Source organism: Poecile atricapillus, chromosome 1 (genome assembly GCF_030490865.1).
Source record: "Poecile atricapillus isolate bPoeAtr1 chromosome 1, bPoeAtr1.hap1, whole genome shotgun sequence".
Classification (NCBI taxonomy): Eukaryota; Metazoa; Chordata; class Aves; order Passeriformes; family Paridae; genus Poecile; species Poecile atricapillus.
This window is the reverse complement of record NC_081249.1, coordinates 69310901-69338875: the sequence shown is the minus strand read 5'-3', so window position 1 is coordinate 69338875 and position 27975 is coordinate 69310901. Positions and strand designations below refer to the sequence as shown.

Here is a 27975-nt window from a genome sequence, read left to right as displayed (position 1 = left end):
TTTTTTTTTTTAAAAAGCAAACTTTATTATATGAATTTAGCAGTCAAATACATTATATAAAGAGAGAAAATGCAAGACAAAATAGTAGTTATTCACATTTGAAGACACTTGGGATTCATATAAAAGTAATCTTTGTAGTACAGTTTTCTTAAATATTTATGCACAAAAGCCTATTTATATATTTACACTGTGCAAATATGTCCTTTGAGATGCATAATTCTGTAACTCTCCTTGCTCAATTCTAGTAAGAAAACAGTTCTGAAACTTTTGTTTTGATCAAGGTCAAATATTACTTTACCAGCAAGAGACAGTGCAATAGATACTTAAAACTGATGATCTCTTGTGCAGAGATGCTTAGCTCAGAAGTAATGGTACATATTTATTTTGCTTGAATGTCAAAGATAGTTTTTATTTGTAAATATGCAACAGGTCATTTGCCTTAAAGTCTGTTAGTGGGTTACATTCACGGCTCTTTAGCTGAATTCTGAGAGATCAAGAGATCATATAACATGTAGCATTTGAGTTAATACATTTTTATTCCTGTACGTACTGGTAACTTAACAGAAATTTTGGTGTCTTCATAGAAAAGCTGCCCTAACTTTACAGATTGTCTTGTAATTTCTAACTAATCTCTTCAAACTCTCTAGTGATCAATTAAAAGTATGTGATGTCTAGTAGTTATCCTGTCTTTGCAGACATAAATAAAATCAGTGCAGTGTTAGAAGGTCCATCAGGTTTTGTGGACAGAGCTTGGCTTTTATCTAGCTACCTTGTGGTTTGGTTCCAGTGTGTGCATGTTGGTTTACTGACAAAGTGCAAAACTTCAATATTTACTTGATTTCAGCAGGATTGTCCAAACTGAATTGATATGTATTCCCTGTTGTTACAGCCCTGGATATGGTCTTAGTTCTCCTCTATCCTTGCCAATTGTGTTTAGCAACACATTTTAAATTCTTGCCTTGCAAGGCTCCCTACTGTGTCTGCCATCTGGAGCAGCAAGGTCCATATAATGCCCCATCCCCAATTAACTTATTCAGCTTCCCCAGAGCATCAGCCTTCCCACAAGTTTCTCCATGTCATTTTCATTAAAAATAAAGTTTGTGGTCTCTTTCTAGTTTCTATCTTCTTGAAGGCTTCTTTATTTTCCAGCACAGCACATACCCCAGCAATAGGGTGCAGATACCTCAGTGCCTGGTGTAGGTTCCTGGCTCTCTAGGGCTCCCAGCTGCCTCTCCCAGTCAGGACAGAAGTGACCCGAGTCTGAGCAGAGGCTGTAATAACGACCTGCCAGGTTTTCCTGGATGCAGAAGCACTTGGCATTTTTAGCAAAAGCTATATGTGTTGAGCATTTGGGAAAGTCAAGGTTTAAGCAATAATATTTTGCTGTATGTTGAGTACATGTGCTGCAGTCTGTAGAAAAGATCACTGGGATTAAGCCAGTGATAACTTTTTAAGTTTTATAATAGTTAAAATTATTTGTGTCAGAGTTTTTAAACTGACAGTGTTTCATAAGAACCTGTGTGTTTAGATCTTGGCCTAGGAGTACTTAAACTGGTGGCTGAGAATAATGGACAACAGAATTGTAGTCAGGAGGAGGAGAACGGCTGGCATGCATTTTCTCCAGCATCGCATAACCACAGGTGTATCTTCGCTTGGAGTCACTGAGCTGGTCACAGCTGAAACTGCAGAAGCTTCTTGGCTTGGTTATTCCGGAAAGCACTGACTCCTTGCTCCTGCTGGCACCTTTAACGCTGTAATGGAGCAGTGTCATTGTGAGCTTTCTTAACACATAAAGGTTTTTGTTTTAGTGACTTGAGCAAAGCCACATCACAAGAAGCAGCTTTGTTTATTCTCCTGTGGTGGGAAGGGCACTGATGCAGATGGACTTGCTCAATGGGAGTGCAGAACAGAGGAATGAAGGAGCCCTCCCGTGTTCCCTGTGAGTCCCCCTTAGAAAAGAGGTGCTGTGAGTGAACTGTCACTGTTAAAGGTTCATTGTATCAGTCTCTTTGCTTGTGGGGAGTACTTGACTGTCCAGCCTAAGCTCTAATGCTCATTTGTGGCATGTGTTGGGGAGTGAAACTTTATTGCAGGGTGAAGTAGTGGGCAGTGTCTGGCAGCTCTGCTGAGGCAGTGTATCCCCACACCTAAATGTTTCTTCCTAAGGGAAAAGGGGTTTTTGAGCAGGAGTGAAGTGATGCAAGGCCTCAAGCCTTGAGGCAAAAGTAGAAAACTACTAATGCAATTGTTCCCAAACCTAATGGTGGGATGAATTTCTAATAGAAATGGCTGATGTGTATGAGGAAGGGCATGAGGTCTGGCTATCTCCTCTTTTTTGGCTTCTTTTGGCAACTGCCATGAACTGCTGGTTTGAATTAGAGTTTTTCTCTCCCATAAAAGGACGAGTTATCCTGTAGGCTGCCTTTTATAAGATGTCCTTTACAAAGAGGAGTTTAATATCTTCTCAGCAAAGCCACTTTTAAAGGCACTGTTTGCCTTATGGCACTTTCTCACCCACATTCAAGATCTCAGAAAGACATCAGAAAGGGCTCTTTCAATAATGAAGAAAATTAGGGGCAAAGAGAATTTTCACACCATTGAACTTGGATTCCAAAGATTTATCTGTAGACAAAAGGACAAGCCAGAGCATTTTTCCATCATTGTTTACATGTGAAATCCTAAAGTAAATGTGTTGGACCACAGTGTCTAAAATTAGATTTCCTCTCCTGTCTTTTTATAAGTTCATGGACAATCCACTCCTCTTCATTTATAAGGTCAGAAACATTGGCAGCCCTAGTCTTGAATGCCAGAGAAGACAGAGCGTCTGTTGAGGCTTGCAGAGCCCAGGGTTTTGCTTTTCATTTCATTTTGCACTGTTAGGTCTCTAAGTCAAACTACAGAAACAGTAGCACAGGACCATTGGTGATTACAAGTTCCTCTTAGATGTCACAGTTTCTCAAATTCTTAACTCACAACCTGTGTGGTTTTTTAAGGAGTGTGGTCTCTGTCTTCTGTCCTACCATAGGAAATTGGAAGGTCTCCCTAAGAAGACCACCCCTTTACATTTATTAGTAGATTAATGGACTTCATGAGGAGGAGCCCTTGTGATGAGGATTGCAGATGCATCCCATATTTTTATATTGCATCTGTTGGCAGATGGAGAAGTAATTGCCTTGGGATAAATTCCGTAACTATGACAAGGTTAGTCACAGATGCAATGGACTATTTGTGATGGGTTTAAAGAGAAATGCCTCTGTGATTTACATTGTAATTGTGAGTCTTTGGGAGCTGGCAAATGTGGAGTGTGCATGACAAGTCATGAGCCTAAGAGCTGTCATGCTTTCATCCTTCCATCATCATCAGGCTTTTGCATCATGAGATTTTTCTTGTGAGCTAGACTTGGCTTCTGCTTTAATAAACTTTTATACCAGTAGAGCTGCATCTATTAATTTTACCTGGAGTGCACTGCTGTACCTGGGCATGCAATTCCCACAAAGAACTTTGAGGAAGCTCATGGGGTTTTGGAATCTGTAGTCAGGCTTCATTTTGAGAATGAGTTTATAGTCAGTAAAGGCTTCTCTAGCTGTGGACTCTTCTTGCCAATCTAAGAATGTAAATTGGAAACTCTGTTTAGTTGGTCTTTAATTGGGATTGTTTGTTGGAGGAAATGGCTGCTGGTTTCCTGCCATGTTCAGGACCAGTTCGAGGTTAGAAACTGGCTGCAGCTCTTGAGATGCTTGTTCCAGCTCACAGGAGGTAGAATTCTTGTTGTTTTTCTGGCTTTGCAATTTACACTGGCTCAAGGGTTTGACTCAGCCCAAGGATTTTGGCTTACTTGGGTTTTTTCACCAATATTGAAAAGCTAGAAAAGGGTTGCAGTTGGGATCCTTTCCACTTGCAAAGGAGCACAGCTCAGAAAATTGTCCCCAGAGCTTTCTACCAGGGTCTCTTTACCTGAGGTCTTATACTAGGAAAAACTTCCTGCTGTTCAAAATACTGTTTTTTGTCTCAGTGGCATTAGCAAGTCCAAGACATGTTGCAAGCATTTCTATTTCATGCTCCTGTCCACTACCTGGGCCTAAGGGGCTCACCATGGTTTGGGCTGATTCTCTTTCCTGTAGTGAAACCAAGAGTGAGCTTTAGCATTAGTGCCTTTCCCTAGGCAGGAGAAGTGGAAGCCCAAGAGGAGGTACCTCACCAGGATCAGTGGGGTACCCCTGCGCTGTCAGGCTGGCTCCCTGCTCTGCCCTGGGCCTGGCTCTTGGCTTGGTCACACTGAGCAAGCACTACTGTACATGCTGGCTCTCTCCTGCACTCAACTGATCAGTTTCCTCTGCAACAAACCTCGGGTGTGCTTCTGGAGACAGGTAGGGTGCTTTGTGTTTGACTTCTGACACACTATGCAGTTCTTCAGCTCTGCCCAGTCTGAATCTTCCAATGCTTTCTTACAGCAAAGGGATCTAACCATAGGTATGCTGCTGCCATAGGGAGGTGAAACCCTTCCGCAGCCTGGAAGCTGGAAAGCTGCCCTGACAGTGAGCTACTACTGCTCACTCAGAAACTGTTCTGACAGTTTGGCAACCTGAATCAGCTCCCTGCAGAATAGCCAAGCTGAAATGTCAGCACAAGAGTGAGCACAGGAATGCAGAGCAGGATGCCTGCAATGCAAGGGAAGAAGCAGGATCATCTGCTTAGATCAGTTTCTGTGGCTCAAACCCCTCCAGGCTCCACCTTGCTCAGTACAAATTTTAGGGGTATTTATTTACTGCCCCAATTAATTTAAAGTGAAGGATGCTTAGCTAAGATGCTACCACTTTTAGGAATATGTGCAGACTGAAGGGTCACTGCCTGCATTCGCATCCATGAGTGCTTTTTGGCACAGTGCTGCAGTACCACTTGTTTAGCTTGCAGGCCAGATGACCTTGTATGATCTCAGTCAACTGCTCTGTTCTCCCAAGGATTTATGTTCTTGCAGCCACTGTTCAGTTGTTTTTTTTTTTTCTAATCCAAGCATTGCTTTTCCTTCTGCATTTGAAAGTGCCCCTTAAAGCACTGCCAGAGGGATGCTTGGGACACGCTCCATGCATTCTGTGCCATGCAAAGAAAAAGGCATTTCATAAATTTAATTTGGGGAGGATGCCATGTTGTCTGTGTGGCTGACAGCAGCCTTCAGAAATACACACAGAAAAAAAGATTTAAACCACTTCTAGGAGAGAACATTGCATTCTTTGGAACTTGTAATATCCACATACACTCCAAGCTCCCCCTGGCTCCTCCAATGACAGCATGCTGCAACAGAGCTGGAGTACCATAAAACTGCTCAGGAGCCTATTTTCTGAAAGGTCAAGGCAGGAGAAAGGGTTTCCCAGCATTTGTTCGGAGTGGTTTGTGTTGCCCTGGCTTTGCCATGCATGAGCAGCGCTCCACTGCAGGCTGCTGCCAGCAGCACATTTACCCAGGCTGTGCTTTCCAGCCCTGTGAGTGTGTGCGCTCTCCTACACGTATTTCTGTGCCTTCAACCAACGCCCTCTAAGTCAGTGGAATTTTTTGTGAAGCGAGTCCTCTCTGCCTTGACTGCACGTTTCAGCCGGCTCTGATTGTTCTCTGAGACAATGCTACACCTCCCAGCCTGCCCAAGTGCAAGGCACTGACAAGTTTGGCACCGGCAGGATGGCAGGCTGGCCTTGACCTCCTGCCAGCATGAGATGAACGATGGGTTGGGTCTGGACAGTCTCCGGGCTGGCTGGGAGCAGTGAGCTGAAACCAGGACACTGCCAGCGGCTGGGAACTGATACAGCGCCGGCATTGAGAAAATAAACACTTCCCATTTACAGGGAGTTCATGTCAGTGCAACTCATTTCTTAGAGCAGCCCTAGTTCCCTGCTTGGGCAGCTGTCAGGAATTAGGTGGAGGAAGATGGCCAATATATTCAAGTGCTTAAAGGCAGGAAGAGAAGTGAGGCCCTCACATCCATCTATTGTAAAGTTGCCACTTTAGCATCCTGAGCCCATGGGTGTTAAATGGGCCGTGCTTAGCTGAGTCATGGAAAAGAAGGGCAAAAACAAGTACAGAGGGCCTTGTCCCAGCTGGGGTGCCCTTGGGACTTGCAGAAATAACTGCAAATCCTTCACAGCCACACGTTCCTCATCCCCTATTATAAAGGGCTGGTTTCCTACAGTTACCTGCCTCCTACCTTAGTTCAGTACTCTCTGACACTCTGGCATTAAATTGAGCATTAGGTGGATCAGTAAGAGCTAATAAATCATGTTGCTGATGTGCATTGAAGGGGTTGAGGGTTATTTGCTTCCTCAAAGGCATAGGTGTGGAAAATGATTGACTGCTGATTCAACCAAGCAGGACATACCTCAGCAAGAGTACTTGCAGGGAGTGGGGACACCTCAGCTACTTTCACAAGGCATGATTTAGCACAAGGACCTTGGCTTCTCCTTTGCCATCTAAAACCTGAGAGGAAGGGAACGTAAAATACAGACCCAAAGAATGTCCTTTTCTGCTTGCTGCCTGTCCATGTGAAGCGCTTCAGTTCCTCTGGAGCCAGCACCATCCCACTGTCTGCTTGATAATCCTTCAACAAAAAAGATGCAGTCCTGTTAGGTGTTAACTGTACTTTACAAAGGACTCAGTTCCTCTTTGGTCTGATTTCCAGCATCCTTCTGGGCATGGATACTGAGACAGCTCTAGGAGACAGCATCTCTGTGCTGCTGGAGGTGCTGCAGTGCACAGATATTTAATGGTGCCTTTTCAAACCACCCATGCCTTGGGGTGCAGCAGACAGGTAATGTTAATGCAGATCTTGGGTGCTAGAAGGAAAGTGTCTACACGCAATCTGAGGCTCTGGCCAGCCACCAACCCTGTGAGGACAACTGTACCTTTCCCACCTCCTGCTGCTTAATGCATTCTATTGGGTCCCAGGCTCTTGCCTATGCCTGTCCCTACCAGGATTGAGTGTGTGTCCCATTGTTAGACAGCTTGTCCATCTGATAACAGGACTTGTTCCTACCAGAGACTTCTGATGGAAAAAGGACTCACAGTCCTCCTTTGTGCAGTACTATTCAGATGGAAGTCATATCCAAGGGATTTTAAGTGTCTCTCCCATACCAGTGGGATTCAGGGGGGACTCGGGCAGCTATACCTACTGGAACTGATCACTTCTTGTCAGGGAAGGAGTGTTTGCAGCCTATGACATGACCAGCAAGAATCTCTGACCCCAATTTGCAGGGCAGTGGGATAACCTCTTGTTGCAAGTACAGCTAATCCTGCACCTTGTATCAGAGCTGACAAGGCACTTAACCCCCTGTCCTGATTATCCCTGTATAAATCTATCACATACATAAATAAAAAGAAATACACGGCATATCATTTGGCCCAGGAGTCACTTACATTAAATACAAGCGTTTCCTTGATGGGAAGCTCTTCAAATGTCTTTATGCGCTGGGGGGGGTTTATTTTGAAGGTGTTTATGTATCTGTTCAACAAGAGAAGCAGGACAATTTTTGGTGAGAGTGTGAAGTGCACAGACAGGAAGTGTTGGGTATTTCTCTGTTTCTTTAGGCAATTCCCGGTAGGTCTTCCAGGTAGGTCATACAAAAGGGACTAGTTAACCAGGCCACACCCAAATCTCACCCGCCAGTCCCGGGATGCACACAGCTGTGCCTCTTACAGGCAGGGCCTGAGACCTGTGACTTGCAAGTCCTGAGAAAGGGCACTCCCAAGAGCCACAGCAGTGGGTGACTTGGCAACTGCTGGGACACTCAGGGCACCTGTGGGCTGTCTCTGTTTTCTCCCACCCAGTTCCAAACTTGGCTATGCAATGAGCTACCCCCCACAACAAACAGTCTTAATCTTGGTTATCTCACCTGACATTTTCAGTGCTTCCACAACTTGAGCTTGTGGCAGGAAATCTTTCGTTGCACAAAGGATCAGATGCAGGGGGAGACCCACTTTCTGTTGTAAATATTGTGCTGAGGGGTATGTAGTCTTTACCTTCCTAAATGCACACAAGAAATGAAAGCATTATTCCTGGGTCCACGTTGCCCCTGCTTTGGTGACAGCACGTGGTTGTGACATTAATACCTGCTGGACATTTGCTTGCAGCAGGTCACCCAGCCTTTTCACCAGCTCAGAGAACCGTGGCCTGTCGTTGGGATTGCTCTGCCAGCAGTCCAGCATGATTTGGTAACTGTGAGGACAACAGCAAAGTGAGCACATGGTGGAGGTTACAGCTCTGTTTGATCTCAGGCAGTGCAGTCTTTGACAGCTTGTCATCGATAGACAGACAGAGATAACTAACTCCTCAATTTGCTTGGTTTTACAAAGATTCTCTCTAATGCCATCGAGGCTTCTTCCTAAAAGTGAAGCAGTAAACTTTCCACAAAAAAAGAAAACCTTCCTGCAACACCCCAGAAGACCACATCAAAAGGATAATTCAGCCAACCAGTCATACTTCCTTTATTTCATTCCCAATTAAGCATTAAACCTTTGTATTAAACATCTATTAACTGACAATGTTTAGGTTAAGGTATCCTAAAGGCATCCAAAGATGACTTATATGGATGTGTCACTTCCTTGTATTGGTTGAGCCGAGCTTTCCTTCCTGCAATAAAATATGTGGAAGAGAAAAAAAAAAAAAAAAAGCTCTTATCTACTGTCACTAGGATAATAAAATTAGTCAGTGGGCAATACTCCCAGATAGGCATGGCTGGCTTGCATCCTTTTCTTCTGCTAGAACTATTTTTTGGTAAGTGTTGCTATTTAGAGTCATGACATAGCACTCGGGGAGGCACCAAGACACCCACACGTACTTGATTTTGCCTGCAGAGGTAAAATACCCTGGACATGTTCATGGTCCTCAATTATTTGTGTCACAGGGTGAACATTCAGTGTGCTGCATGTGCCTTCCCAGGCAAGCTGCTCTGTCCTGACCCACCTTGGTCTCCAAAGAGGTGTTGAGACTGCACCTGGAAGTAGGGGAGTGGGGAGTGGCGGTGGAAGGACTCAGACAACCCGGGCAGGGAGGCTGTGGGTCCCTGTCACCTTCCTCTGCCATCAGACATGGTGCACAGGAAAGGGTGGGCCCGTGTTACCCAAGAGATTGCGAGGAAGCCTCCACTGTCACTTCCTAAGTCAAGATGATGTTAACAAAGCCACATTCCTCCAGCACTTATCTGTGTGCGTGTCGGTAAATATTAAACCTGGCAAGGAATGAATGACCTTCCTCCTCCTCCTCCTCCTTCTCACTGCTCAGCTCTCCTCAGAGCACAGCCCTGGTGGTGCACTGGGCTCAGGTCCTTGTTGCCCCCCTCCCCTCTCCTACCCTATGGGGGAGCCAGGGGCCAGGGTGGGGGGTGCACAAGAAGATACCGATGCAGGATTGGGTTTTTTTTCCTTAGGCTGGCACAGGGTACTTTTAGAGACTGGAACATCATCTGCAGGGCAGCCCAGGAGGGCAGTGGCACACAAGGGAAGCAAAGGCAACTTACATCTCCTCGGTCGCTTGCTCTGGGGCTCGCATTCTTGTGCCTTCCTTCAGCCTGCTGCAGAAATCCTCGTCTATTTGGACTCCGGGGTAAGGAGAGGCACCTGGAGGTGACATTGGGAGAATAGATACATGCCTTGAGTACCTGTGACCTCGCTGTGGCCCTGTGGATGTCCCTCAACCGCTTGGGCTGTGCATCACCAGGTTGCAGAGCTGGGGGTCAGGGGCTGCCCCCCCAGCAGGGTCTGGCCCTGCAGGCTGCCAGAGGCAGGGAATTGCTGCTGGTCCTGCTCCAAGCCCCAGTCTTTGCAGGGGGTGCCAAGATCAAGACCACAGCTATTAGTGGTGCTTTCCTGAGCTGAATAGAAAAAATTCTCATGAATTTGATCTGAACACTATCCCTTCAAAAGCCAAGTCTGATCTTTCTGCTGTTTTGGACTACTCTCGGTTCTAATGACCACATTATTAACAAACCCCAAATGCCCAAAATCACCTTGAAGAAATTGAAAAAATTGTTTTAAATCAGATTACAGTACATTTGCATTGTTTTTCTCTTTTCTGTGTTTTTCAGATGCAGCCTGATTGTATTGTTGGTCTTTGGATTTTTGTTTTGGTTTTTTTTCTGTAGGCTAAAAAAATCAGGAAAAGAGAAAATGAAAGTAAAAAAAAAGACCTATCATAGAGTCAGGGAGTCACCAGGTTCAAGGAGCTAGAGCTTTAAGAAAAAAATAGCAGGTATTATGAGGCTGACCATAAAATCATAAGAGTTGGCAGGCTGACCAACAACATGTATTTAAACTAATAAATGATTGATTGTCCTGAGAATTGTATAGTATTGTTTCCTCTGCTGTTTGCCTCTTTTGTCAGCCTCTGTGTTGAACTCAATTAAGATTCTTCTATTCTGACAGTCATTGTTATTCCCACTCAGTGTACGTCTTGTATCCTGCCTTTTCCACATGAAAGAAAAGGGAAATAAAAGGCTTCACTGCATTTTAATTTCAGATTGCATGCTCTAGTTCGTCCTGCGGCATCAGTGCAGATGCTTTTCGCCTGCTGTATCCAGTAGCCTGGGTGAGGGGGGTGCTGGATCCCTCCTGGGCTGGGGGGACCTCCTGGACTCAGGCTGGAGACGGAGGTGACAGAATCTGAGACATGCAAACTGTGGGTTTGGCTCTCTTCGTCCCACAAGAGGAATAAGAAGCTTTTGAGAGAACACTCAGCTCATGGCACTCGGTGTCTTGAAGGCTGGCTGTGGCACAGGAGGTGGTGCCTTGGTCTTGGGCAGCTGATGACCCAGAATCACAGCTCTGTGTTATCCCACAGGGCTCCACATTCAATTAAAATGCTTTAAAAATTGCCTGATTTTCCTGGCAAGTGCCATCAGTCAGACAAAGCACTGTGACTGTTCTGGCTGTGCTGCCCTGCATCCTCTGCCAAGGCTTTCTACAGGGAAAAGTGGGAAGTTTAGGTTTTGCCCGTGGCAGAAGTAGGCCGTAAAGTTCTCAGACAGCTGTCCTTTAAGGCTTTCAGCTTGGCAAATGAGCTTTGAGTGCTCTTAAAAGCACCAAAATTTCTAGTTCACAGGGGCACGATAATCCCTCTGCCTCCAATTTAGGTCTTTCTGAAACACCTGCCAAAAGATCATTGAAGGTAATGGATGTTTTCCCTAAGCTGCAGTCCCCGCTCCTGTCAAGGTCCTGGGGTGCAGAGTTAACGTACCCAAGGAAAATATCTCCCACAGCAAGACCCCGTAGGACCAGACGTCGCTTTTTGTATTGTAGATTTTATCAAATATGGATTCAGGAGCCATCCACTTGAGAGGAAGTCGAGCCTGGAGTAAAAGGGACAAATCTGACTATTATTTTCAAAGCCTGAAAGATTTTAATCATAGATGAATCAACTATATATTGTTATGTAAATAATTGCCATTCAAGCAGGAACCTGTGTGATTTCCTTACAGGCAGTCAAGATAAACCCACACTCATTCATACACTTAACAAATTGTTGGAGTAAAAGGCTGTTTTTAAAAAACATGTGGCACGAAACACCAGACTTTGGAAACCTGTGACCAGGCCTTTTCTTTACAGGGATGTGGGAGTGTGTAGGAGCAGAGGTCTCTTGCCAGCATCACAGAGACAGGGCAGAAAGCCCTGCATCCAAGCACCAACCATTCTGTAATGATGCTGGAGATATTCTTGGAGACATTTTCAGAGCCAGAATTGCAGGAGCACATCAGCAACCCTCAGCACAACTTGTTAGGGTCTCCTGAGCAGTACCAAAGCTATGTGAACATTTCCCAGCTAATTTGTGATGCTGTAAACCCTGGAAGCCATCTACAGATGTGGGAATAGCTGGCAGGTGGGTGAGATCTCCAGAAAGAGACTCTCTGCATTACTTCAGTGCCCACATCAAATTCCTGTGGCATGAGTGGGTGCAAGCACAGTTTGCTGGCCCAGCCCTTCACGGCAGGGCTGGCAGGGCACTCGCTGCCTGCTCTCTGCAGCAGGGACAAAAAACACCGAGAAGGTGCTGGAGGAGCAAGTCCTGCTCAGCTGCTCGGGGCACCACGAGCAGGGCTTGGCCCTGGTGTGGAAGCACTGCAGGGTACACCTTCTTTTGGAGGGACTGTTTTCCTTGAAGGAAGTTTACAGAGGGAGGGGGTTATGGTGAGCCAGCCAAGAAATGTCAAAAAACAAAGTATTAATGGGGCGAAGCTGTGAAGCAGTTAGCATGTCTAAGCCTCGTGCCTGAGGATAGAAATGTTTCCCGGACCCACAACACATCTGCACAGCTCATCTTCACATAAAAAAACATGACAGCTTTCGAGCTCTTAAATTTAGGAAATGTAAACATCTACAGAACGTTTTGGTGGACAGTTTGAAACTACATGTTGCAAACATTTGGGTAAATAAACAGCATCTTGACTTACATCTCCTTTTCTCACATAATCAGGATTCTTATAAATATCTCTTGCAAGGCCAAAATCACAGATCTTCACAACATTGTTCTCAGATAAAAGGATGTTTCTGGCTGCCAGGTCACGATGAATGCACTATAATAAAACAGTTTCGCAATCAAACTGCATTTCCTTATTCCTTCCCACAAATTTCCTGTCTCCCATATACTTTAAATTATATTATTATTATTATTATTATTGCTATTATTATTATTATCATCATCATAATAATCATTATCATTATCATCATCATTATCATTATTATCATCATTATCATTTTTTATTGATTAATTTAAATTTTTTAGGGAATTTTCCTGTAGTTTACATGAAGTTACTGTAAACAGTGGTAATTATTTAAAAAAAAAATTACCAAATCCAGAAAGTGACAAATTTGTAAGCCCTTTGACATTTGCGGGGAAAGAGCTGAATCATTTGGAGCTCCCTAATATATGTTGAAATTAAGGAAAAACCTACCACACCCAAAAGATCTTCCCCAAATGAATGAGCTTGACCCACTGCCTTCAGTCATGATCCTGTGTTTATGGACTATGGATACTTGGATAAACACAGTTATTTTTAAAATGCCAAGAGGAAAAAAGCTCTTCCTTTGGGGCCTCTCCCAAGGAAGGTGTCACTAGAGTGTAGACATGATTTCACCTCTGAATCCTGTCCTTCTCCAGTGAAAAGCTCTCAGTGCAAAACTCACCTTTCTGGAGGAGAGGAATTCCATGCCTCTGGCCACCTGAAAGCTGTAAGAGATCAGGTCCTCCATAGTGAGGGGCAACTTGTACAGGTCATCAGCATCTGCAGAGGTGGAAAGTGGGGTTTGTTACAAAGATAACTCACAGGCAGTTGTTTTCCCCCTTTCCTACTGACCCCATTATTCCCATAAATTCAGTCTTCATGGAGGGGTATTTGTAGGTCAACCCACTGTCAATGGAAACAAAAATAGTGCTTGCTTTACACCCCGTGCTTTGGACACTGCTGTGTTTTCCCCAAAGATAAGGAGCAGTCAGAAGAAACAATCATACATTTTCCTGTCAGATTTAGTAACCCTGGAAATAATCTTTTTTTAAATCTTCTACCCTCTGGACATGACCCTCTGAGCATCTCCCACGGATGTTTATTAGGGTGATAAATGAGGAAAAAAATTTCAGGGATTCACAGTATGTTGTAAAAATATCACAGTCCGTGTAGGGACAGGAAGGAATTAATACCTACCCTCCTCGTCCTCCTCCACATCACTCAGACTTTTATCTTCCTGGAACCCAGAGCTCGCCAAGCTCTCGCTGCTGGTGACACTGGCCAGCCTTTGTTTTTTGCTTTCCACTGGCTCGATATCCTTTTTCTCTTTCATTGGCTCTCCCTGCAGAGAGGAGTCCTTCAAACAAAAAGAGAAGAGGTGCTACACCAGAGCAGTGGAGGGGGTGGGGAAGGAACCAAATCAGACTGCTGCTGCCTTCCTGCCAGGCTGGTGGTCTGTGGTGTGGGTGGTCACGTCTCTCATGGCCAGGGGTGTCCAGAGCCACTGTGGCAGGCAGGGGCTGGTGGCAGAGCTGTGCTTCACCAAGGTCATCATTCTCAGAGGGCAGAAATTTGGTGGCTTGGGAGCACCAGCACATGATTTTGGGGTAGCCAGGGCAGTGGGCTGCCTCTGCCACAGGAAGGATTTGCAGGGTGTATGGATGGAGCTGGCTGCTGGGCTGTGGCTCATCTCAGCCTGAAATGAGACATCTGAAAGGGCCCATTTCTCTCCAGCAGACAGAGAAGGAGCACGAAGAAGAGGGCTGGGAAGGTTGTGCCCACAACGGAGGTATCCCAGACCTCTCAAACATCAGCTTTTGGTCCCAACCTGCTTAAGACATCTGTATCTATGTCCCTGCCCAGGTTTTGGGCTTGTAAGCCCTTTCCATGAGGAGCAAGGGCACTTGGTGTTTGAAACAGAGATGCTGTTGGAAGTGACTGCTTCTCTTTGATGCCTTTATCCAATGCTTTCTTCTTACGGCAAATCATGTGATGGTTTAACAGGACACATGCAACACTGTTTGGAAAAAGGTCCCTCACTGCTACCTGTAGAGCAGCCTGGCTGCCTCCCATACTCTTGCCCCCTCTTACTTTTCATCTTGTCTTGCAACCATCTCTATTCCCTGTGCATGCTGGTGCAAAGCCAAACTTCCACCTCCTTCTGCCCAGGCAACCTTCCCAAGGGTGTGGGAAGAGGGAGTGGGAATGGCTCTGCTCAGCAGGGACCCTGCCCAGCCATACTCCCTGCTGAGCATCCGACTCCAGCAACCTCATGTAGGAGCAGCCAGCTGCTGTGTCTCACTGGGGGTACAACATGGACAGCCTTGGGAGCAGAGACTCAGCAAAGACCTTTCACAGGGGATGTCCCCTCGAGTGGGCTCTCCCACAGAGCCCTCCCAAAAAGAATCCCTGAGATGCTGCCGGGCTTTTGGCACAGCTGGACAGAGGTTTTGAGACCTGCTGTTCTGTATCCAGGCTCCTAAGTCTCATGTCAGAGCCCTGGATCCCTTGGAGGATTTTTTATTTGAATTTTCTGAGACATTCGGATTTCAGTTTGTAATAAGAAACATCATGAATTTCATTCAGAGGGTTGTGGGATGTGAGCACAAGATTCTAATCTCTTTTCCTCTTGATAGCTCTTCTCCTCACACAATAATAAGATTACTTGTAAATCTCTAAATATTAGGGCGTCTTGGGACATGAGATTTAATTGGTATTATTTTGTTTGTGCTCCCAGCAGTACTGTAATAAGTGGGCAAAACCACTTCCTTTGGCCTTGGTGACCTCAAGCTCACCAGGAATGGGTTCATCAGAAGCAGGGCAAGAGCATGTGGGGACACTTTGGATAGGATTCGCTTCCCCTCGCTGTAGATGGCTCCAACCAAATTAGTCACAGCAGTCTCCTTGCACCATCAGGAAGAGAGAGGTGAATCCTTTCTTGGTACAACACATCCAACCCCAAATATTAATATAGGTCAGGTGAGCTTCACCCAATAGTCATTGCTGTCCTTTGTTAGAAGAAAGTCTGAGGAGACCAGCTCAGAGCTGACATCTATGTTACCAACACTTACATCAGGTAAGATGAACCCTACCAGGAGCCTCTGCCTCCTCACCTTGTTAGGGCAGAAAAGATTCCTTTTGCTCTTCAGATAGTTTGATAAATTCCCATACTTGCAGTATTCAACAATCACCATCAGAGGCCCTGGGCAATTAAATTAAAAAAAAAAAAAAAAGGTGGCATCAGTTCTGAGAAGGAATCTTTCATGCCTGTAACTACCACTTGAGCCCAGAATAACTGGCAACATGTCCTAAGAACTAGAAGCTTGCTGGAAGGACACTGGACATTATCAAAACAATACTGCTTCTGGAAATTAGGGCAGGGCCTAATTTTTTGAAAGCTGAGTCCTGAGTCTGGGTCCAGAGGGACACTCTGTTTCCTCTTTGGGCAGTCCAGACTGGAGTCCAACAGCCCACACACACTTGTTGAACTAAAATAGGTGACATATCTAAAACAAACAATCTCCCATACTGGTCTTTTGATTTTCTTAGTGTAATATCATGGAGGATCTTACAACAGCTGCATTGTGATTCATAGTTCAGAGCCAGCAGCTGATATCCCTTGTTCCCAGCCTATCCAGATCATGTTTAACTTGAGCTTGAGCAGTGGAATGAGTGAGATAAAGGACAGCAAGTGGCATGTTCCTAAGTTCGCACTTCACATATTAATACTAAAAGAGTTAAAGACAGGAAAAGTTTAATCACTTCATTAAATGACTAAAAAATCTCTTTTCTTTTACTATTTTTTCCACCTTTTTTTTTTTACAGGATGAGCTCAAATATAAAAGTTACTAACTTGACCTCTGGATGAAAAACATGGGACATTGGCTGATATTGGGATATAATCCAAACCTGGTTTTAGAGCAGTGCAAATTTTTTTACCTCCATTTTTTGTGCAAGCTCCCAACAAATTCACAATGTTGAGATGATGACCAATGTGGATTAGGATTTTCAGCTCAGTCATCAGTGCCTTGTACTCACTTGCTGTGGCCCCTTCTGTAAATACAAAATAAAAAATCAATGTGAAAAGGCAAAGTACTGGTCCTGCTGAGCTTTAACACTTCTTGTTACTTTCCATTGAAATAATCTCCATCACTGGAGGTACTTCTTGTATTGATGTTCTCTCTCTATTCCTCCCTGCTCAGCATCCTCTGGGTTGCAATTAAACCCATAAAAAGAGTCAGGCACTCAACTTCCTCCCAGTAGACTCTATTATATTTAGAACTGAGAGAATTTTTTTTTTTTCACATGAATAGTTCTGACATTTCAGCCAAAAAATTGAAAGAACAAATAAAAAGGGATTTCAAGATTATAATTAACTCTATCTAGAATTGGTTTAGTCTGACCTGACTTCAGCTATCTAAGGGTTATATTCTAGTCTGAACTAATCAACATCTTAAGGGGTCAGTGGCAAGAGCAAAGTATTTTCAGAAGCTGATCAAGTTTAGCCATCTGTATAAGGGAAAGATGAAGTACCCCTGGCTGGTGCCTGCCTGGTTCTGCTCATTATGTAGGAAGCCTGGAGATAGACCAAGGAAGTAAATATTAATTGGTTAAAGTGAAGTGACTGCATCTCACCCTTACCAGTCATGGTCAATAAAAATAGGAATGACATAAGAAGTCCCTCAGATAAATCCAAAACATTCTATTTAGTGTTGAGTGAAACTTTTCATTTCCCCAGAGCAAATTTTTTTGCTGCAGAATTTAATTTTGTTAAGAAAACAAGAAAAAAAACGATATTGCTTTGTGTAGTCCCAAAAGGAGTTTTTCAGTTTAGTGACACCAAGAGCAAGAAGAACAGTCCTGTGGAAAAAACCCTTGAGCTAGCTCTTAAAGGGCTTGGTTTCAACATCTGAATGGAAACTGTTTTTCTTGGTGTCCCAGACAAAACTTGTCTTCTACTTGGCGATCTGCTATTTGCCTGTATGGGTGGTGACACTTCCCCTCCACCACGTGGGAATTCTGGGAGGATAAGGAATGGTTGCAGAGCTCCTGGATAATCCGGAGAGGACACAAGGAATGAGGCAGATCTCCCCATGCTTTAGGTGAGATACTAAAGAAACCCACAGAAGATCTGGTCACTACCGGCTCTCTTCATTGTCAGCAGAGCTGAGCAAGGACTCAGCTTCCTGTATGCAGGAATCTGCCTTAGGATGGGATGAGCTGTTGTCTCTCAGCACTGCCAGTGAAGGGCAGTTGAATGACTAACTCAGATACAAGCATCTACTCTGCACCTGCACATGTGAATCCCACCAGGAAGTAGCTGCCCTCTGCTCCCATCTATCCCAGGATCAGCCACTGTTCCTTGGTGGTGCTGGCTGGCACAAGAAGTCTGCTGATGAACATAAAGAAACCCTGAACCCAGAAGTCTACTCCAAGGGCTGGAATTAACATGTAGACATCTCTTGATAAATGATAAGTAAGTGTATGTGAAGCTGGGAGCCACTGGCTAAGATGGATTCATTCAAACTTTTCCTGAACAGAGTCAGCCGAGAGCATTGTGGTTCCAAGCCACACTGGCAGAATAGGGGATGTGTCCTGGCAGAGAAACAACAGCAAAAGGGATTCAGGGATTAAGACAGCAAAGCAAAGCAGCATAAATTCTTTGGGGCAATGCAAAAAAAAACCAAACCAAAAACCTGCTATGATCCTTACACACATAAAGAAGGGAAAACTAAGTACAAGGAGGGATGCCACTGGGACTCAGGGTTAGGGAATTCAATCACAGCTGCTGCGGGCTGTGACTGAGTATCATCCTGCTTGCTAACGTCCCAAATGCCCTCTTCAAATTAACGAGGGGGTTTTGTCCTTTCTGCTCCAATGAGAAAGGTGGCAGTGAATAGCTGGAGGATGATTTTACTTTCAGATGAGCACTGGTGTATGAACAGTGCTGGAAAATCCATTGCACAACTTGGGTGTCAGCATCCCCAGCACTGTGTGATGAGCCTGCAACCAGTTTAGAGGGAACACACCTGCACAACACCACCATGGTTTAAACTGCTCAATGTGTTTAGCTTAATAAAAGGGCCTTCATGAAAAGAAATCATTATAAAATCTAATGGAGAAGGTTAGAATGAGATGCAAAAGTCAGGCATATGAGAATGAGACATAAAGCATCTGGTTTTAACAGTAAGATGATAATTCCTTGGAACAAATAACCAAGGAAAATACGAAAGCTTCTATCCCAGTGTCTTCACATCAAGGTGGATACCTTATACTTCAGGTAAATTTCATTTATAGCATTTATAGACTGACCCGTATAGGGTCAGTCTAGCATAATGGTATGACTTTTTACTGAGAGTGCAAATTTTTATTTCATAGTTCTGCCATTTCATTTGTGCTGGACCTGAAACTTGATTGTACACACTTTGGAGGCTTCAAAAAGTTATTGTGGAAAGCTTTTGCTTTTGGCAGAATTGTATAAAAAAATGCACCACTATGTAAGGCATCATTTTTCCCAATGCAGCAAGATACCTTTCAGCATTTTCACAGCAACTATTCTGCATGTTGGTGATTTTCTAATTCCAAAGGCAGATGCTTGTACCACCTTTCCGAAAGCTCCATGTCCAAGAGACTTTCCTGTAAAGAAAATAAAGTGGAGAGATACATCTTGGTAAAAAAAAATGGAATCCCGTCAGCAAAGGGTTTCTTAGATCCTGAACTGAAAAATGTACTTCCCAATGAGTCCATAGGTATATTTCCATCATATAGCTGGTTTTGATTTTTTGGTTTGTTGGGGTTTTTTTTAAAGTAAGCAGTCAGAAGAAGACAGAGTCATCAGAGGGAGCAAGTGATAGGAGTGAAAATGTCACTAAATGAATGCAACCATTCAGTGGAGGAACACTGGCTTCAAACTTGATTTTTTCAGTCTTGCTCTGCCAGAGAAAGATTTTGCTCCTCTTTTCCCTGAGCACACTGCACCGTGCAGCAGGCTGTGGTGCTGCCAGTTATGTCCTTAATAACATAGGCCCTCTTCCCCTTTGACAATGTGTTCACATGGACAGGTCTGGCTGCCTCTGCCCTGCTGCTGAGGCTGTCAAGACTTGGTCAGGGAGATCTTGTCAACATATCAGCTAGCAATAACTTTTATTTATTTTAAAATATTTCCTATTTTCAGATTGTTTTTGTGCTTCACCTTCAGCAGAACCTGGGTACCAAAGTGGCTAACAAGAGCAGGGCAGCAGGATCTGCCATGTAGAGAAGAGCAGAAAATCATGTTCAGCTTTTCATATAGACACAAAGGATAATTGAACAATTTCCTATTCCTACTTGACTTGCTCTCACTTGGACATCTATCTTGTTGGTACATGAATGAGAGATGAATCCCACTCAGATACTTGAAAGCAGAGAAAAAGAGCCCCTGTCTGTACAATTTAAATCAATACTGCCTTTTAAATGTGTATATTGTATCTAAACTGTAATTCTCTGTCTGTCAGTAGAAGCAAATAACACATGTTATTAAAGCAAAGGAAACATGAAGTGGAATATGCTAAGCCAAAAAAAAACCCAGAAAATTATTTCCACCCTAGATGTGCAAAAGCATTGTCATTTTTTTACAGCAAATAAAAACCACAAAGAACTTGATCTACATGAATGAAAAGCATCAACAGACCGACCTTTGGTTTGTGAAGGGCATAGTGTTTGATAGAGAAATACAGATGAATCAGTGTGAATCTAAAACTACTGTCACCTTTTTCACTTGGTGCATATAGATTCTTCATTCAGCAGGTGTGTAAGGGAAGTATTACTAAGACTCAGGTCTCAGTTATCTTAGTGAATTGATGTTGTTTGTCCTTAATGTTTTGACTGTTCATGGTTTCTACACAAAGAACTTGCAGTTTGAGGTCCTATAAAACCCATGATACCTTTGTTAAACCCATAGCTTTAATCTGTTTCCATCACTGTTAATTCACTTCCCACATTGTGATAACCTACTTAGTCACCACTTGGAAAACACACTGGCTCATAAAGCTGCACAGAGCTGCTAACCTTTCAGAGTGGAGAATGAGCACTGGAAACAGCACTTCCTTCTCTAAACAGCAGAGTGATTCAATGGGAAACTGTAATAACACTCCTCTTTGCTGCTCTGCTATTGTTTGTACCGTGCTGAATGGCTGCACAGGACAGGGCTGCTTTAATTTTTCAGCATGTAGCTCAAAACTCCAGTTTAGTATGCAACTGTGGCTATGGTTGTTCTTGCAAAAGTCCCTTCTGTTGACATACAAAGTAACTATAGAATTATTAAACAGAGGAGTATCAAGTTGCCCAACCATCTGAGCAGTCAGTTTGTCACAGCCTTTGAGCAGTTACACTGATATGTTTGGGGAAATGCTCAGGTATGTAATGTTGCAGCATTTAGACCCAGACCAATGAAGCAAAAGGCTCTACTTAAGTTTTCCACACTTAACTTGGATTTACTGGGCCACTCAAAACACATTAAAGTGAACATACACCTCAGTCAAGGAGTCTTGGATCATGAGATTTTCCTTTCAGTTCCATTTTAGCAGGGTCCTTCAAGTCAGTCATGGTCAATCGCTGGGCCTGGAGCATTAGCAAAAAGCACTTGCAGACACCGCACCCCATGTCTGTGGAAGGCACAGGCTCGAAGGTGTGCTCATTTCTCAGCTTCTCTACCACTCTTTGAGTCATCTGGGTTTCCCCCACAGGTGGCTTCACGTTTTCTGTTGTGTTACACAGGGCAGCTGTGCACGTGCCCGAGAGTGGAAGCGCTGTGCTCGGTGCCAGCGCCGTGGGCTTGCGGTGTGCAGGAGGGAGCTGGGCTCGGGAAGCCAGCTGCCACCAGAGTGTGTGACACTGCACTGGAGCCAGCAGCCACACTCCCCCAGGTCCTGTGAGCCAGCACCAGCACGGTGTCACCTCTCCAGACTGGGATGGCCAAGCCCAAGGGTAAGGGGAGCAGCACATGATAGCTCAGCTAACACAGTGTCCTATCTCAACCGCACTGACAGTGATTTATAGCACCAGCATTTTCTTGCCTAATGAAAAGATGACATTTTAGTCTCAGTGAGACTAATCTATGCTGAATGTTAATTGCCCTGACTTCAGTGATGCCCATATGAAATTTCCTGTAATGTCTGTAGTTCTTACAGATGAAGGGAGAGTCTTGTTATATAAGCATTCCATCACAGCCGTGGGCTCTGTGTGTGCATGTTGGAGGAACACACAGCAAAGGAGATGTGGGCTGAAAGGAAAGACTTCTTTGCAAAAGTTATAATAAATATGTGAACTGGAGGATAAATAGGTGGAAAGAGAAAAACAGTCACATCAGATGCTGGAAGGGGCTGCATTTCCAACCAAAAATATTTTTTAAAAACCATAGAAGCACATTTTGTGTCTGTGAGACACTAATCCTCAGAGACTGCCAAGGTTACTCAAAGACTGAGCCAAATTCCATGTAAGCAGGACTTACACTGAGCTAATCTAACATACTGCACATATACAACTTCTTCAAATCTGGTTCTCATTCATTGTCAGCATTCTTTATTTGTTTACACCAGTTCTTCCCCTTTTAACTCATTCTCTGGTCATCGTTCGTCACCTCTGGACTCTGAACACTAACCCTTCAAGGCATGGGTTTTTCCTTGGTGTTTACATTCCATTTCTGTTTGTTTCTTTCCCAGTGGTCACATTGTCTGCACATCAGGCTCTTGGTCCATCGTGTAAGAAAATTGTCTGAAGATTGAAGTCACTCCAGCACAAGGTTCCACCATTCCCAGAATTATGTATGACCATTATAAATCGAGAGCAATATATTTCATCTGTGCTTATCCACATCTGGCCACCTTGTGTCTTCTGGCAGGCAAATTAAGTGTGGTCCTAATTTTGCACATGTGTTAACCAAGCTCTGTCCCTGATACCCGGGAGACAGGAGGAATCTGTTACAGCTCCTGACTAAAATGCGAGGATTTTCTAGACCTTGCTGTAGGACAAATGTGATGCATGCCTGAAAGAACAAACAGCACTATAGCAACGAGGCTGAGCTTATCACTGACATTTTAATGTTGACCTTCTTGCTAAAATCTGTGTGGTTTCTGGAGGGATTCATCAACTTCAAAATAAGGTCCCTTCCCCCCTTCCTTTCTTATCAGCCCCACACCAGGCTTAATAAGGAATGGTCCCAAACCCATGCCTTTTACTGGGGCATCTATAGGGGACCTGGCTGTAGGTTTAAAATTTTCAAGGATATTTATTTATTTACGTGTGGACATACATCTCACATTCTTGCAATTTATGGTGCAATAACAGAATATTCATAAAACTGCAGCACAGAGGGAAAACAAGGAGATTGTGCTGGAAAAAGAAGGAGACAGAGAAAGAGGAAGGGGTGCAGGATGGGTTATGAGGATTCATTTCTGCACAGGTTTTTCCAAGTTTCCAGGTTGAAGAAAGGGAAGAAAACCATATAATTATAGAATAGGCTGAGTTGGAAGGGACACACAAGGATCATCCTTGTGGATGATCCTGGCCCTGGACAGCACAACTCCAAGCAGCACACCGTGTGCCTGTGGGAGTTGTCTGGATTCTTCTTGAATCTGTCAGGCTGTAACCACTTCCCTGGGGAGACTGTTCCAGTGCCCAAACACCCTCTGGGTGAAGAACCTTTTTCTAATACCCAACCTAAATCTCCCCTGACACAACTTCAGCCCATTCCCTTGGGTTCTTTGCTGTCACTGGTCACCATAGAGAGGAGATCAGTGCCTACCCCTTCTCTTCCCCTCACGAGGAAGTTGTAACTTCAATGAGGTCTCCTCTCTACTCCAGACTGAACAGAACAAGTGACCTCAGCTGCTCCTTCTACAGCTTCCCCTCCAGACCCTTCACCATTATTATAGTGAATCACCAAAATCACAGTAAATTCCAAAGGTCAGGCTCCTGAGTGTAGAGAGAGAAACATCAAAGTTGGTGGTCTGATTTGGAATTATTTGGCTGCTGTTTTTGTGTCCTGTTTTAAATAAATCAGTTTCCAGAATAAAAAATATTCTTGTCTATATAATCCTTCTGCGGCCAGATGGCAAACTTAATAGATGAGGGAAAGGCTGTGGATGTTGTCTACCTGGACCTTAGTAAAGCCTTTGTCACTGTCTTCCACAGCTTTTTCCTGAAGTGAGAAGGTTGGACATGGTTGGACTTCATCTTAAGGGTCTTTTCCATCCTAAATGATCTTGTAGTTCTATTTTCATTTTCCTACATGGAGTCCAAATATACATGTGAAAAGTCAAGCAGACACAGTCAGTCTGTCCTAAAGGCTGTAATTCATTGACAGATCAGTGCTCTCAGTGTGGAATAGATTACACCAAACCTGGCAGTGCATTGTGCTGACTGCCTAGAACACATCCAGCTCCTCTTTACCCATAGTTACAGAATACATCTCGTTCAAACAACCCAAACTCTATATGACCTCTACCAATATTACCTAGTTTTAGCCTTTCTCTTGCAATTTCCCATTTGCTGGCATCGTAAGGGAGGCGTTCACATTGCTCATCTAAGGGGACTTCATCAGGATCCATTATGATTGACAGGTAATGGTTGGTCTTCATTTCAGAGGGACGAGGCTAGAAAACAAAGATATTGCAAAATGAAAAAGAGGATTAGGGTATCTGTCAGCATCTTCTTGTTTGGATTAAGGGCTCCAAGTCCATTCTGTTCACAAGGCTGCGTGTTTCACTGCATAGTGGATGGTTTGGTTAAGCTCCATTTGGCTTTTCTATATATTGCAAGAGTTTTTATATTAAAAAATCTCCTTCCTCTAGCTTTCCTCCCATGTGACATACCAGTTTCTTCAATGAAATCCATGTGGGTCTCTTTTAACATATGGTGTTATGACACAGGCCCTCTGCACAGTCAGGAGAAATACTTTCAGCAAGTGACTAAACATTGCTGATAAAAATAACTTTCCTTCATGATTGTGCAAAGCAAGAAGTGGCCACATGCAACAGATGGAGTTCTACTGCCAGTGTTTATTTGTTCCATATATCCCGCAAAGATAGGTCATATGTGGTTAGAAATTGTGCAAGACAAGTCATCAGGACATTATACACTTCAAAAACTGCTGACAAATTTTTAGGATTTTTTTATTTCTTTGGTATCATTTCTGAAAAAAATACTGAAACCATTTAAGTCTGGAGGAATTTATAAATAGCTGAACTCAAACACATAATTTAAAACATAAAATTTCAAATTAATTTGCCAGTTTAGCTTCTCCTGAGCAAATGGATGATCCCTCGAGAAATATAAGGAAAGATGAATCTGATCTGAAAGTTTCCTGCAGTTCATCCATTTTGAAATATATGTTCCTTCAAAGAGCATCAAGATTGCCATTCTAATCCACTGGGCTTTTCTTGACACAGGAGTACTTATCTTTCTATGGAAAAGGTCTAGTGATTGCTGTAATTTCCTGGCTATTAGTTGGAATTTATGGGAAATCTGCAGAACTGAACCTGAATGTGTTGCTTTTCCTAAATTTGTGGAAGCAGCACATGGACAAAGACATTCAGATACCACAAACATACAGATACAACCACATATTATTCTCTTTTCTATTATTTGCTTTAACTGCCTCCTAATACTTTCAACTTCTCTCCTCAACAGCTTGGAAATATGCATTGGAAATACCTGCATTTCCAGGCATATTTTTTGAGAAGGATATTCCTATTCTGTGCATGCCTTGATTACAAACACAACTAGACCAAAATTACAGTAATTAACAACTGCTGTTCTAGTTGCTTTTCATCCTCCCCAAACCCATAAATTTTGTCCCAAGAAGGATGCACTGATGCTTGGGAAAAAGTCAGGAGGCTTAAAGCCTGGCTCCAAACCATCCACTAAGTCTGTAAAGGACATGGATAAGTGGGATATGAGTAGAAACAGAAACTTGTGTGGTGCTCCGGAAAGGGCATTTTTGGATAGAGATGTGTGTACCGGAGTGCTCCTGCCCATCACATTGGAAGAGCTTTTAAGTGGACCCATCCCACAAAATGCAATAGGGGAGTGGAAAATTCAGACAGTTTCCCACAGTTCTTTCTTCAGATGCACTCAATTTCAATTTTTTGGCACAAATAGAGATTTGAAGCCATATTTTCAATGATGAAAAATTTTTAAGGATATAATCTGTGTACATCACAGAGAGGCTTTAAGAAAATGAGCTTGGAGAGCATTTTTTTCTTCTGTTGTGGCAAAAAATTTGTATCTAAAATTTAATTCAGAGCTAATTCCAGACATAAATCTTTGAGAGTAAGGGTTTATAAGAGAAACACAGAGAAGACCATAAACACAGACTAATGCTAGCTGGAAAGGTTCATCTGGAAAGTTGCCTTAACATATCATTTAGTTGTGATACTTGTTCTACAGTGATGATGATATTTTTACTATCTTTTAAAAATCTAACAAGTTTTGTTCTCATAAAAAATAAAATAAAAAAAAAGATCTTCAAGCTTTTTCTACATTTAAAGCTTTACTTTTTCCCAAGATTTGCAGTCACATTATAACTTGTTTCATCATTGCTGTTGAGCATTCAGTACTGGTCCCTCTTGCCTTGTAATTTCTCTTACAGCTATGAAGTTTCCCCACAGCTTCAGCTGACCTCTGCTTTCCTTTCCCCCCAGACTCCCACGCATTTCTCCTCACTAAAGCTTGCAGCAGGAGGAATGCAGGCGGAGTGACTGCTGCCTTACCGCCCTGACTTGGAGGTCTAGTGCTGCTTTCTCATCAGTCAATACAAGCTCTTAGTACCCAGCCTAAGATACGGGCAGGCCTTGATGCAGGTTGAGGTTAAATGTTCTGTCAGGCCACAGTGGACCTTCAGCAGCCATCCCTCATCCAGCTGGGACATGCCCAGCTGTGGTGGCTGCAAGCAGATCCCCATGGCGCTGCGCTGTGGTACCCCTGGGCTGGTGGGGGTGTGGGAGTGAGGAGAGGGAGGCACACAGCCATTTCTCAGCTCATGTCTTGCAGTGTCCCAGTATCTTCCCTCAAATACATCTGCTCCTTCAGGTTGCACTGAGATCTTCCTGCACAACCGAGGAGTTGTATTTTCTGCCTGGGAAAGCTGCTGTGGTTTAGCCTGCACACACCATAGAATGCAGACAGGGTGCTGTGGCAAAAAGTGGTTTTAAACCATCACAGTCAGCCTTGGACAAGAAGGAGGGTCAGGGGCAGTTAAATTTATCATGTTGGTACAGGATCATCTGCTCTAGAAGCTGCACTATCAAAACTCCGTCAGCAAAATATCACTTTAGAAGTGATGTAATGATACCAGACACTGTGTGAACCAGAGCCCAGCACATTCTGTGAAGATCTGTCATTCCCACTCACTCAGGTCTTCAAAGACATTAGGATGCCAAACCCACATAGTTTTTATGAGGAAATGAGGATGTCTTTGGTGTGAGTCAGGCACCCGAATTCTTGTGAGCCTCAGAGCCTTGTCCCCACTCTTTCTGGCTTACCCATACTCAGCCTTGCAAGTCACAGTAGCATCCATAAGCAGCCTGGTTATTGCACCAAGAGCAAGGGTGACCAGTATCAAAGAATCATAGAATCATAGGATATTCTGAGTTGGAAGAGACCTGCAAGGACCATCGAAGTTCAATTCCTGGCCCTGTACAGGGCAGCCCAAAAAGTCATGCCACGTCCCTGAGAGTGTTGTCCAAACACTCCTTGAACTCTGGCAGACTTGGTGCTGTGAAAGTGAAACAGAATGTTTCTTTGGTAGACTCGGCAATCCCAGCAGCCTGGGAAAATTTTCTGACATGAGCAAAGGGCTGCCAAGGGGAGGCAGGTGCTACAGGGAGATCCCTGTCTGTTCTTACCCTCCTCAGCTTGCGAATGAAGAGGGTCAACAGGAGCCAGAACAGCGTCGCAGCCACACAGGTACAGGTCAGAATTATCAGCTCCAGGTTTGACCTCTCCGATATGCCTGGGAAAATCAAGTGAGAAACATTAGAAAATGACCTGAAAACCAAGGGCACTTCATGTTGTTTTTTTTTTTTTGCCATTAAAATAAAATACCAGGAAGGACCGGCTCTTTTCAATGGGGTATTAATCTCTGTTTGGACTGGCTCACAGAGCCAAAAAGAAAGGTCTCCTGCAGCCTCAGGAGAGGACAAGGCTGCACAGAGGGGATGGCTCTGCTGGGCCTTTCCCACATACAGTACTGTGGTGTGAGAGCTGCTGCTAATGTGCAGGAGAAGCTCCTGAGAGGGCTTGTGCTGGTGTCGGTGTGACTCCAAGTGTGACCCAGGGCACACTGCAGTGCTGCTGCTTGCGTTTGCTGTCCAGGACCTGATGCCTTTCCTTATCCGCTTCTCAGAGAGTTCTTCCCTGCTGATGGCTGAACCCTGCAGCCCACACCTCCATCCCAGACATGCTGTAAACCCTCCAGCCCTCACCAAAACCATCACTGGGAGATTCTCTGGGAGACTCATGGTGC

The 27975-nt window shown here is 44.0% G+C and overlaps 2 protein-coding genes across 4 annotated transcripts in view; one reads left to right on the top strand and one right to left on the bottom strand.

Annotated features, from left to right (window-relative positions):
* Nucleotides 1-23483, top strand: part of PAN3 (poly(A) specific ribonuclease subunit PAN3) — a 103268-nt gene extending 79785 nt beyond the window's left edge. The window contains exon 20 of one of the 2 annotated variants that reach the window (XM_058828859.1): nucleotides 22172-23483. In XM_058828859.1, coding sequence (XP_058684842.1) covers nucleotides 22172-22234 — 63 coding nt within the window. In that variant the 3' untranslated portion in view covers nucleotides 22235-23483. Of the gene's footprint in view, nucleotides 1-9407; nucleotides 9444-22171 lie in introns of those variants that run through there. The other variant, XM_058828876.1, reaches the window with a different exon arrangement.
* The window catches only part of FLT1 (fms related receptor tyrosine kinase 1), a 108481-nt gene continuing 80523 nt past the window's right edge, over nucleotides 18-27975 (bottom strand). The window contains exons 16-30 of one of the 2 annotated variants that reach the window (XM_058828806.1): nucleotides 27356-27462; nucleotides 23965-24103; nucleotides 19005-19109; nucleotides 16413-16526; nucleotides 15587-15675; nucleotides 13671-13830; nucleotides 13156-13253; nucleotides 12423-12545; nucleotides 11213-11324; nucleotides 9498-9597; nucleotides 8092-8197; nucleotides 7875-8005; nucleotides 7399-7483; nucleotides 6492-6583; nucleotides 18-1751 (exon numbers count right to left, since the gene is read on the bottom strand). In XM_058828806.1, the coding sequence (XP_058684789.1) occupies nucleotides 1547-1751; nucleotides 6492-6583; nucleotides 7399-7483; nucleotides 7875-8005; nucleotides 8092-8197; nucleotides 9498-9597; nucleotides 11213-11324; nucleotides 12423-12545; nucleotides 13156-13253; nucleotides 13671-13830; nucleotides 15587-15675; nucleotides 16413-16526; nucleotides 19005-19109; nucleotides 23965-24103; nucleotides 27356-27462 (1766 nt within the window). In that variant the 3' untranslated portion in view covers nucleotides 18-1546. The remainder of the gene's footprint in view (nucleotides 1752-6491; nucleotides 6584-7398; nucleotides 7484-7874; nucleotides 8006-8091; nucleotides 8198-9497; nucleotides 9598-11212; nucleotides 11325-12422; nucleotides 12546-13155; nucleotides 13254-13670; nucleotides 13831-15586; nucleotides 15676-16412; nucleotides 16527-19004; nucleotides 19110-23964; nucleotides 24104-27355; nucleotides 27463-27975) is intronic. The other variant, XM_058828811.1, reaches the window with a different exon arrangement.